Source organism: Armigeres subalbatus, chromosome 3 (assembly GCF_024139115.2).
Source record: "Armigeres subalbatus isolate Guangzhou_Male chromosome 3, GZ_Asu_2, whole genome shotgun sequence".
NCBI lineage: Eukaryota > Metazoa > Arthropoda > Insecta > Diptera > Culicidae > Armigeres > Armigeres subalbatus.
In genome coordinates this window covers 59,137,095-59,149,934 of record NC_085141.1, presented here as the reverse complement: position 1 = coordinate 59,149,934, position 12,840 = coordinate 59,137,095, and the positions used below count along the sequence as shown (strand labels likewise).

At 41.2% G+C, this 12,840-nt stretch overlaps 1 protein-coding gene across 1 annotated transcript in view; it reads left to right on the top strand.

Moving 5' to 3' along the window:
- The window catches only part of LOC134221663 (putative gustatory receptor 28a), a 47,255-nt gene extending 34,987 nt beyond the window's left edge, over nucleotides 1–12,268 (top strand). Inside the window, exon 6 of the mRNA XM_062700853.1 lies at nucleotides 11,535–12,268. Within this exon, the coding sequence (XP_062556837.1) occupies nucleotides 11,535–11,600 (66 nt within the window). The 3' untranslated portion in view covers nucleotides 11,601–12,268. The remainder of the gene's footprint in view (nucleotides 1–11,534) is intronic.
- The last annotated feature ends 572 nt before the right edge of the window (nucleotides 12,269–12,840 follow it).

The following is a 12,840-nucleotide window of genomic DNA, read 5'->3' as shown; positions in this document are numbered from 1 at the left end:
CTCAATCGGTCATCGGGGTACAAAGTTACAGTCTGTCAAAGTTGACCATTTTGTATGAAAAACGGCTCCCGCTGCTCTAATTCTGAACACAGGTGTACGTACAAGCCAGTTTACCAATCTAATGCCATAATTCGCCAAATATACAATCTTCAGAAACGGTTTTATGTTAACGAAAATGGCATAGCCGAAAACGGGTTACCCATCCAAACATATCAATTTGAACAATTCAATTTCACTAGCCACACGTACATGAGTATGTGCCTGCACGTTTGTTCATTTAAATTGGGATCAATTCAAGTGCACTGGAACGTGATTGATTGATTCATTGTTTTGATTGATGAGCGGCTGCACTTGATTTCGCTTGTTTCGAAATCCGTACATTTTTCCACCGAAACAGATTTTCTCGCCTGCGAAAGCTTTAGAGCCACGCTGGCGGAGGCAGGGTGGAGCACATACCCCGCAAATGGAACATTCTTCCTTCACTTTTTTGTTTCTTTTTCTTCCTTGTTTTACTCATGCCACTGCAAGTGAAAATTGTTTTCCCGCAGCTTAGTGTTAATTTAGTACTATCACAATTATTAACTCGTAGCTGTGTTAGATATTGTTTCGCTAATAAACAATAGAGGACGATTGTCGCTGCGGTTCCCTTTGTTCTCATTCCCAAAAATGTTGGGTACATAACTGTCAAAACGTGGGGGAGATATGTATAAAATGCGCCAGTTGGGTAAAATGCGCCAGCACCCTTGGTGCATACCCCAAATTTTGTCTCAAAATCGTAAGCGGCTGAAGCTAAAAAATATTTGTAAGCCGTCAAAAAAAACTCAGTCAAAAACTTTGTATTAAAAATTTTAGAAATAAAATGTTATTTTGATTCATTCCAACGTAATTTCGTCGTTTCCGTCCTCAATGGTTTTTCTTTAGACACAAAAAATATTTTCTCCTTATTACCATCAGTCTGAGACATTAACCAACTAAAAGGATAGAGTTGACACAATTCTAGTGCAGAAGAGTTTGAAAATTTTGGTTGAAAATATTGGAATATTTCGATTATCATTTTTGGGTGGCGCATATTGCCCAGTATCGTTAATTTTGGATTGAAATTCTCATTTTTGGAATAAAATTGTTTTGTTGCAATATTTCTGGCTTTACATGAAAATTTTTGGACCACATAATGACTGATATGTTGGATTATTGATAAACAGTTCGAAAATACATGTTTTCGGGGGAAATCACCATTATTAAGTGATTAGCTTAGGGGCGCATTTGCGTGACTATGATTTTTGCTCTGTGGTCTATATGTTATATGTTTTTGCACAGGAATGAGAAGGGATGAAAAAGGTTAACTTTGCGATACGTTAACCAAACCAGCTGGTGCAATTGTTTTTACAGTTCCGTATTTTGAACTTTCAAAAACAGAACTAGCTGTATGTGCCCAGCCTTACTCGGTTTTGCCAGTTTGATTCACGGTTTTTGTTACAATCGGAAAATGACAAAACCAATTAGTCAACAGGGTATTTGTGGTTCTTTTTTTATATGAATTTATTTTTATTTTTAGTTTTCTGTTTTCACAGGTACACTCAAATAAATCAACTGATAATTTCTATGTGCGAAACTCGCATAGAATTTATTTACGGTACCAGACTGTAGTGTGAAGTGCACCTTTTGAAAAATATGTGCGATCATATTGAACTGCATTACTAATTTGAAATAATTTTAAGTGCATAGGATATTGAAATCGAACTATAGTTCATCGCATTTAAAATTTATTACGAAGGCAGTCAACGAATCTCGAGTCCCTTCGTCAACAACAAAACATAAGAAACAGCGCAGAAGGCAAGCCGTTCAACAGTTGTTTTACGCGGTTTATCAACTGTATCCATTATCAAAAATAGTTGTGAAGTAAGTAGGAAGTAAGATATATCTATTCTACGAAATATAGAATCAATAATTCTATGCTTCGGATGTTGCACGTTTTTACTGGACCAGTTATGTCACATGAGCTGGAAGATAATTCCTGATGAAATAGAGATGGAAGCAAAAAACGAAGGTAGATGGAATGACGGATTAGGCAGGTTTTGTTCTATTATTGTCAGGGGGTTTTCTATAACTAATTATACTCAAATTTGGCCTAAACTTTCTTTGCATAACAAAGAATATTGTAGCCAAATTTCATAAAATTTGATCAACAAAAAACCTCCCCGACAATAATAGAACAAAACCTGCCAAAGCCGTCATTTCCCCTACTAGATTTTCATTCCAAAAAATGACGGAAAGATGGCACATTCCGCAAAAAACGCGTCCCGCATCTGATATGCAGTGTTTTTACGTGATATGATCGGGATTTTCCGGAATGGAAAAACTTGGTTTCATCCCTTAAGAAAAAAGGAACCGTTTAGAAACCTTCAACGGCGTAGTTTTATTGTTACGGAAATGTTCCCGTCATTATATACCTAAAAATGTATCAAAAATTGATAATAAACACTTTTCTAAATTCATTGAATAAACAATTATTTCATCCTTCATCCTTATTACTGTTAAATTATAGCCAGTTTGAATGATTATGGAAAATATGTGCAAGCCTAATGATTAGGAGCGAATTAGTTTCCTCATGCATTGTAAGTGCGGCCCTAATGAAGAAATGAATACGTTCGCACATAAAACTTATGATCATTGAATCGGAATATTTCTATTAGCGCCGCACATATTTTGGAAATGCGAAGTACACTGGTCAAAATACAGGTGCGAGGCACATATATACAATATGCATTTTATTCTGAGTGTAGAGGATAATATCTCATTAGGGGCTCTCTCGTTAAACTTAAAAGTGCCAGTTCGAAAAGTAAAAAATTACCCGGGCATAAGAATAGCTGGTGCAAATACAACGATGAAAAATGATTCGACATATCTGTCACAAGTAATCTTGCTCTGCGAACAGGGTTATTCGTTAATTATTAAAATGTCACTTTTAAGTTTAATTCTCCAAATGAGACAGACCCTAAGGCTTTGGTCCGATTCACGAATTAAAATCAAATTAAACATATAAATGACAGTTCGGAAATTGTGAAATCCCCCGATGCTACCCAGCAAGACCAACAAAACATCTATGAAAAATTATACAACATCTGTCAAAAGAGTAGAAGCATAAGTACTAGAACGCTAGTGGCACTGTAGTCATTAAAAGTGTTTAGCCGAAATGTGCTTCCACAAGCCGTTTATTTTGCATCATGCTGTAGTACATGTTTTGTTTCATCATCAACATTGGTTTGACACTTGTAGTACCAGTACTTCGGCTGCCAGATCAAAGTGACCTAGATGTTAGTCACGCGAACAGGAGCATCTACTGTCAAAAATAATCTTGCTCTGCTGGCAGGGTTATTTGAAAAATTTTAAACTGTAATTTTTAAGTTTAATTTGATTTTAATTCGCGAATCGGACCAAAGCCTAAGAGTAAAACGTGATATTGATAACAAAACATGATAAGAACTTGTTTGAAATAAGTAAAATAACAAGCAAAAATAACAAAAAATTGCCCTGAAATATCATAAAAATAACACGTTTTGTTATTAACAAGAACTTATCAACATCTTGAGCTATTAGTTTGTTCTTGTTAATAGCTTGTTATTTTTACTCATATTCCAAACAAGTTTTTTTTTGTGTCTTTATTATGGAGACTTTCAGCCCTAGGCTGGCTCGTCTCCGGCCTTCAAACAAGTTCATATCATGTTTTGTAATCAATATCACTGCTTCTACCCTGGTTTACTAAACTAATTTACAAGTGCAAGTGCTCGGCCGTATCGGAGCATCCATAAATTACGTAACGCTCGGAAGGGGTGGGGGATTGACCGAAGTGAAACGATCCGTACGAAAATTTTCAATGACTCATACAAAAAGTATGACACAGGGGAGAGAAGGGTTTGAAAATGGCCAATTTTTGCGTTACGTAATATATGGATGTATGGCCTATGGCCCTTCATCTTTGGATTTGTCTTTTGTCCTTAGAAAGGCGTCAATTAATGATTAAATTTGGTAACCTAACTACTATTTACATTAATATTTAAATTACAATTTGATAACCTAGATTGAAACCAGCGCCCTAATAGCGGCATGATCCGAAGCTATGCAACGGGCCCTAAACCGATCGTTACACTCACCAAAGCGCTCGTGAAGTGTTTTGATACCAGCCAGACGGTGGACCTTGGAATAGCGTGTCCTGGGAGGAGTGTTGAGATCATCCTCTGGAACTTGTTTTGCACTCGTTGGAGCTTCAGACGATGAGTTTTAGCTCAGCTATCCCAGACCGGCATGCCGTATTCGATTATGGGGAGGATGATCTGCTTGTAGACAGCAAGCTAATTCTTCTGAGACAATGACGACCAACGGTTGATCAAAGCGACAGTAGTTTCAACAAAACGTTACACTTCGTCACCGTGTTGTCAACCTGTTGCCGGAAAATAAGCTTGCTGTCGAGGGTCAAGCCAAGGTAGTCGGCCTCATTGGCCCATTCCACAGTCGTGCCATTGAGGATGATTTTACTGGTTAGGGGATTTAGGGTGATGAGCTGGATCTTTGCCGCATTGATACAGATCTTCCAGCTGGTGAGGTACTCTGTCAGGGCATCCAGGTCTCGATGGAGTTTTGCCACTAGCGCTCTAATCACTCTTATAAGCGAATGGTCATGGGTTCGATTCCCAGCCCCTCCACCAAAAAAACCCTCGTCTGTCGCCGGATGCGCAGTCGCGGTGGCGTATTGGAGAGCGCTCTTACCGTTACACTGCCTGATGACAACTGACAAACTGTTCTTCTGGGAGTCATTCGTCCTACATACACGGATACATGGCATCCGAAAATTGCAACGATCATTGGATTCACGACACGGACAAATGGACACAATGAGCTCACGGTGAGATGGACAAGCAACGACAACAACAATGAATAATGGAAAAATCTTTTAAAATAAAAATAGATTCTTTGTGGATTCTGACTGCAGAATACCACAGTAGATCTCGGCACAGTAGCGGTTAAGTAACACTGAGTACCAAATAAAGAAAGGAATAAAAAAAATCATGAGTTTGAGCTCAAGATTTAGAATGATGTCGAAGCCTGAGGCCTTCCTGTTTTTTGTTGATTTGATATAGGCCGTCCATTCAACAGCTGTGATCTCTAACTCCTCCGAGAAGTCGTTTGGAGTCAGATGGATGTTGTTCGCAAGCTCGCTGACTGCTGCTTCATGAGGACTGATGATGTTCTGTCCAAGATTGTGTGAGCTGACGAAATGGCGACCTGTTTCGGCTGCCTTCTCTGTAGGAGTTATCAAGCGATCTTTAGAGTCATGTTGTCTAGTGGAATCAAAGGTGGAATGGGCCGAGGTTTGGATTTTAGAATTTTAGTTAGCTTCCAGAACGGCTTAGACTGGGAGAACGTGGATCTTATTGGAACAATCACTATTTCTGAGGTCCACCATTCTGGCCTGGATAATTTTGGTCATACGATTGCACCGGGTCTTGATCGCAGGCAGTCCAGTACGTTGGTACTGCCTGCGAGTGACATTTTGCAAACGGATCAAATCTTTGGTGTTGCTTAACTGTCGGGCCCAAGATTCTTTTTATGTACAGGTTATCCGACTTCGTCAGTAGATGGGTAGAAGAACCGTCAGTAGAACCAGCGCGGGGGGGAAACATACATTTTCAGTGCAAAACGTAAACAAACGAGCATAAATTCCATACAAAAATCCAAGATGGCTGAGTTGGGGATATTGACAAGTCGGATAACCTGTACATAAAAAAATCTTGGTCGGGCCTTTGAAACATGCTGTTCTCGGGCTTGGAAAAGAGGCTCCTGGATGGCGTGCAGCTGCTCGTCGACGTCTTCCGGATGACACCGGATGCCGCTGGTGGTCGATGTTCTCGTACACGCACTGTTGAAACCGAGCCCAGTCGACTTGAGATAGCTACGCTGGGTTAGCTCGTGCCGATTCACCGAAGTTCCAAATTCAGCCTCCACCGGATAGTGGTCCGAGCTGAGCTCCTAGATGACGAACGGCTGGGAGACCTGATCGTTCATGTTCGTGATGAAGATGTCGAGCTTGCATGGGCCCCGGACCGTGTCAACCGGGAAGGACTGCTAGGGCTCAGGATGGTATGGTGGGCCTCCAGCACGTCGTTGGACCAGACGAATCCGTTCCGGTTTAAGACGGTGTTTCCCCACGATTGGTGCTTTGCGTTCAGGTCACCGGCGATTATGACCTGCCCCTGCGGCAAGTGAGCTTGACTATATCCTTTTTTAGTTATGCCGTCGTTCCGTCGTAGAATTTGACTTGTGTTCCACGATGAACGTGACGTGATGAACGGTGACTTCCCCTCCAAAGGCTTCGATTATATTGAACTTGAAATCCGACAGCAGGCGGCAGGCGAAGTTGGTCCGCAAAAGGATTGCCACTCCTTCCCTCTGGAGCTTGTTCGATCGAACCTCACCAGCCTAAATCCCAGAATTGCTACGCTTACCTCTATCTTCAGATGGGTTTCGGTGATGAAAATTTCCTTCACTTGAAGGAAATCGCTGAAATCGACGTTTTTGCTCTTAAGCGAGCAAGCGTTCTAGTTTACCAGACCCAATCTAGAAGCCATTTTCAATGACGAAAAGACCCAGAATGTACCGAACCGGGATTTGCAGCTTCGAAGCCGAGCCGCAACTTGTCCGGGATGTAGAGTGGATCGGAATCCTCCGGGGGTAGAGGATGCCCATCTTGCGGCCGGCGGAATCCTGAGGGAGGGAGCGGAGGTCATTTACTGGTGAACTGACTGGATGTTGCTTTACTTCCGATGGGACCGAAGCAGCAGCTGTTAGTCTTCTTTGCGGTTGCAGCGGTGAAAGGACCCGAATCGTTCACCGTGGGGCCGGGATTGCCGGGAAGTTTCGTTCGTCGAGCAATGGGAGCGAGCTTCGGGCTGGACGATTTCTTGCGAAAGTTTTCTTGCGGATTTCGCTGAATTCCGCGCGTTTCGGGTAGGCCTCCGTGGTGGCCCGGTGCTTTTCCCCACAGTTGGCATACTTGGGGTCAGCCTCTACCAGTTTATGCACTGCGTCACGTCACGATGCACGGGCTTGTATTTTGTCCACCCGACGACGGTTCTGTTGATGGCCTTGATTTGCTTGTGGTCCTTCAGCGTGGTAGTACCGTGCTCCAGGTGCCCCAGGTACAGCTGATCACGGTAGGTCTGTTAAGTGTAATGCCGGCGGATTTTGTAAATGTTGGTCGACTTCAGATCGCTTTCCTCCGGAGCTTCCTTCAGTTCCTTTTGGTCCACGTCGTCGAGACCACGCAGCACGACTTTGAGAGGCTTGCTGCCGGGGATGTCGTGTGTGTGTAAAGCTTAAACCGTTTCTCATTCAGGTCCTCCAGTACCTTATCGAAGTGAGACCTTCTCCCGGTCATCAGTCTCACACCTTCGACGCACAGTCGAAAGATGCGTTTTAGGTTCCGAGTGATCAGTTTCCGGAGGTCGGGGTAAAGGTCCGAAGGGTCCCATTTCATGAAAATCGGCGGGCACTCGCGGGCTATTGCTTCTTCCTTTTTTTCGTGATGAACAGCGGTGTCACCATCCTTGAGCGAGGAGTATTTGTTGCTCAAGAGAAGGTTTTCACTTCCCTCGTCAGAAGCAACCTCCTTCGATGGACGCTTTCGCGTTTTATTCGCGACTGGATTTACCCCGATATCTCCCATGACGGGTCCTGGAGAAAATAACGCCAACGCGACGAAGCGAAAACGTAAACACAGCGAACGAGCGAAAAAAAAAAAGCGCGAGCAAGAGGCACGTCCGTACGCTGTCACAATCTTAAATGTGGTTCGTTAATTCACCATTTTGATTAAAAGAATGACACTTTTGAGAACATTGACTACGACTTATTAATGATAGGGAAGCCACGGTAACACGGTAGATCACTTTGACGTAGTGTGTTGCGGTGTAAGATCTACCAAACAGAGCCCTAGCCTAATCCATTTTTCTAGCTAGGGCAATAAGTTGTGGTAATTTAGGATTCATCGTATTTAGTCCTCGCTACCAACAGCAATCTCAGAAATAAAACATAATTAATGTTATTACGCATTGCAAGAAAAATTTGGAATCCTGGAAAATTCAAAGCGCCTCCTATGAATATTTTCCGGGCTAATGATCAAAGATAGCTAATGTAAAATTTTAGACGTTTTATTTATATTTATATTTATGACATTTCTATATTTAATCCAATCTGAAGGAAAATAAGGATAAGGACTATGCCAAAGAGTCTCAACAATCCCTTCCTTAGCCACTGTGAGCTGTGAAACTTGCCTAGGATGTGGTGGGGCCTTGAAAGAGGGTTCTGGTAAAAGCTGCATGTATCAGCAGCAGGACCTACCAGAGCGATCGTTTGCGCTCGAAGCACACTAACCCAATTCATGGTGGAGTCTTAACAGACCCGGCACGACGGCCTCCCGGCGAGACAAGAAGTATACCCAGACTCGATAAGCCACCGATAACACCAATCATTACCAACAAAATGAGTGTTTTAGGACGTGAAACTGCATAACATTCTTCTTAATTTGATAGATATTTCTTCGAATAACATATTAGGAACCAGTCCTACATTTCGAGTTTATTGGCATATTATTGCTAAACTGATGATGAGTCCTTTCATATTTATATAAGTAGGTACACGTGTAAACACGCTATTCAACTTATTGGACTTTATGACAGTTGATTTGATATCATGTTCAATTCAACGCATACTATGTATGATTTGTTCTATGCGGGGATTGCCTTCTGCGCGTTATTTCCGCGCAGCCATCCAAATTTTTCTTTTTCTCCGTAATACCTTGCAGACAGTTGAAAGACTCGAATTCCTCTTGTTTGAGGCTAAACTGTATGCAGCGGAAACAACTTTTCAAGCAATTAGTTAAAAAACCTCGGTACCCGGTCCTAGGCTGTACTGACTGCTGGAAAAATCGAGTTAGGGGTTTAAATACGTATCAACTCTTCTTGAACTGGTGAACAATGGTAGTGAGAGGAACACACGGAAGTTCTTATTACTGAATAAATTCTCTTTCTTGAAAAGGTCTTGTAGACAGAGCTAAATCCCGGGTTTTAAGAGTTTCACTGGTGATATTCTAGAAGCAAGACAAGGATGTGGCTAGGGCTCCGATGCATGGCCAAAAACAGTATTACTGTTCTGTTTTCTCAAGAAAGGATTGATTTCCTATTGATAAGGGGCGCGCCTTCAATGGGATTGCTCTCTATGAAGGGTCTAAATAGCGGGACTTTGTCATGGTGGTCTTGAGAAAACAAAACAACAACTGTATCGAAACCGATACTGCTTTGTCTCTCAATAGCACTGGAGTAATTCGACATGCACTTAAACACTAAGGATACGGGTAACGCTACAATAGATCTAATAATTGGTCGCAGTGGCACACCCGAACAGGAAAAAAAAAGATAGGGAAAAAAGTTGATTTCTCAGGAATTTTATTTTCGGAATATGCTATTTTCGGGAAAATGTCATTTTCGTGGAAAAGTCATTTTCAGGAAAATGTCATTCTCGGGAAACGACATTTTCGGGGAAACGTTAATTTTGGAGTAAATATCATTGTCGTGACCGTTGGTCGATTGTGTCATCGAGCTGAGTCAACGCTCCGACGAATAGAGGGCGCCGCCACCCGCTTACTCATCGTCGGAGCGAGGGAAATGTCATTTCCCAGGAAAAGTCATTTTTGAGGATTTTTTTATTCTTTATTATAGTGATTTTTTTCTATCCAGTATTTTGCGCTCGATAATGGCGGCAGAGTGAGTGCCATTTTGACATCCAAGAGGTAGAAAATATTTACATATTTAAATCACAGTAGGCTTTGATTCATTGAAAAACATTGGCACTCATTCGGTATCAACAAACAAACAAACAAATGTCAAACATTTCTTCAACGATTTGGATTTGGTACTTTTGTCATGATTTTTTTTGTAATAATTACATTTTATTTTCTAGGAATAAAACCACAAAATAACGATAAATCAATGAGGATTATAATCATTGAAAGGAAATTTGCAACCGGACACCTGGGTGAGGCGATAACCAGGTTGGTAGTGTCAGGCTGGATTAACTACGCTAGACGCATAAAAATCAATTCCGTTTGCTCTATCCAGCTGCCTCCGACCCCAATCGAGCAATACTTTAAGAAGACTGTTGGGATTGCATCGACAGCTCTTGTACTCCCCTTTTCGCCACTGACTGTACACAATAACGTTCTGGCAGCTTTCCATGATTAAAATAATCATTGAATTGTCGATTTCTTGTGGCTTCATTCCTAGAAAATAAGAATAAAATACTACAAATCATCCATGAGAAAAGTACCAAATTTTTTAATAACGTAAAGGAAATGTTTGACATAAAAAAACAAATTTTGTTTGTTTGTTGACACCGGATGAGTGCCAATGTTTTTCAATGAATCAAGGCCTACTGTGATTGAAATATGTAAATATTTTCTACCTCTTGGATGTCAAGAAGGTACTCACTCGGCCGCCATTAGCGAGCGCAAAATACTGGATATACAAGAAGTTCATCACTTGTTTTTGGGAAATGTTATTGTCGAGAATTTGCTAATTTTGGAGAATTTCGGCAGTTTGAGTACCAAGCTCAAAGAACCTTACATGAACTGAAGAATGGGGGGTTTAAATTATGCCTAATGTACATTATGCCTAACGTTATTACGCTTATTATGCTTATGCAAAGGCACCGGTGAAGAATATGTGGCCGAATATTGGTGGCAATCGGTCAAGGGGTTCAGAAGACAAACTAAATTGTTAGTTTTCTAAACAATACCTACTCAACCCCAAAAATACCCCGTTTCCAAATAATGAACCTCCCATCTGCTACATAATCGTTTCTTAATGACAGAGTATACGTGTTCCAAATTTGGTTGATATCGTTTATGGGGCTCAGAAGTTACACTAAGTTGATAAATATCTTCCTCCTTCACCCTCCCCGTTTTTCAATAACCCTCCAAACTCCACTGTGATCGTCTCCTTAGAACAGAAAATATTTGTTTCTTATTTGGTTGAAATCGGTCAGGAGGTTCAGAAGTTACACTGAGTTGATCGATAATTAAATAATACCCCCTTCCTCCTCTCCTCACACCACTTTCCTTTTTCCAATGCCCCTCTTCTCCGTGATAAATATTGAACCATACATGTCCCAGATGCAAAAAGCCTGACTCCACTAGTGGGTAAAGCTATTGGCATTACGACGATGATACATTCCCCGTTTGTCCCTTTGTTTCCCCTTTAGCGAATTTAACAGTTGACCTACGATGTGATCCTTCCTCGGATTAATTCCATTGATGGAATCGGTTTGTTTGTTCTCCCTGATGGACGGGTTCCCACATTCCGGCTACATTAAAAAAAAATCAACAACGAACACATACGGCGGCTCTGATTACAATTGATGTGATGAGCACACGAACGTTTGTGTTTGTTCATTTTACACATTTTAATTTTTCATTTCTATATTTGCAGATATTGGCTACCTCTACCACTTACTTAATCATATTAATACAGTTTGAGAACTCGCGATCTGATTAAAGAAAAGTTGATAATTATTAAATTGAAAACATTCTTTCACATTTGCAACAACCTTTGTGCATCACCTGAACCAGATAGCAACGAACATACATCAAGCAGCTGCATAATCTAAGTGAACCGCCTCATGCGGCGTTCTAATGGAAAACCACCAAGTGAATCTAAGTACTCATTGCTATCCATTGTACCCCGGTCCAACAGGATACGGCCGCTGCATCACGGCGGGCGCCACAGGTACCGACGCGAATCGTTAACGTATGAGTTGAACTCCGATCTTCTCTGTGGGTGCACATTTCAATTAGCATAAATAATAAACACCGCATGAACCACCGGCAACCTTATAAGCGCGTCCCTAAGGCTCCGGTGGTGATGCATAGACGGAATGGAACCGCTTCCAGGATACGATAGTGTGCCGAACTGCTTTACATAATCCGCGAGTGGGCCACCTCCATTACCACCATCGGAATCGGGAATCAGGATAAGCTTTCATCCGGAGATCCAGACGGTGGCGAACTTTTGTCGCGCACCGAAGAGCAAGTAGCAAATAGATGCATATTTTGGCAAATGGGCTTGTACAAAGTTGGGTGATTTGCATTTTGAGTGGATCCAGGAGGATTAGTTTTAGTTCTCAGATGATTTAAAGTGTGTATTATAATATATCTCAGATTAGGAATCTAGTGCCTTTTTCATTAACTTCGAATGCAATTTTTACTTTTCTGTAATTACACAATGCTAACACTAAATATGAACTGTTCAATCGAAAATGCAAATTAATAAAGAGCCGATCACTCCCATCCCAGCAAACCAGCAATCGTATAAGAATGTATAAATTAAATTATATATATTCGCAGATCAGATCGTAATCATATAGAGATCCAGCAGAAGTTGTGAAAAATTGTAGATATAAAAGGTTACATATAATGCAAATGTACAATTTAATTGCAATCTATGTCACAAACTCACAAAGGAATCATATATCGCAAATATTTGAAAAATTGCATATATGCGCAATTGAAGTTACAATGTCGTTAAGACATTGTCCTCTGTCCTCTGTTATAATGATTTCAAATATACAAACAACAACTCTGTTGATCCTTGAATGTTTAGTAAAATATTCTTATTAAAAAATATTAGAGGCCCTCCTTGGCCGTGCGGTAGGACGCGCGGCTACAAAGCAAGACCATGGTGAGGGTGGCTGGGTACGATTCCCGGTGCCGGTCTAGGCAATTTTCGGATTGGAAAT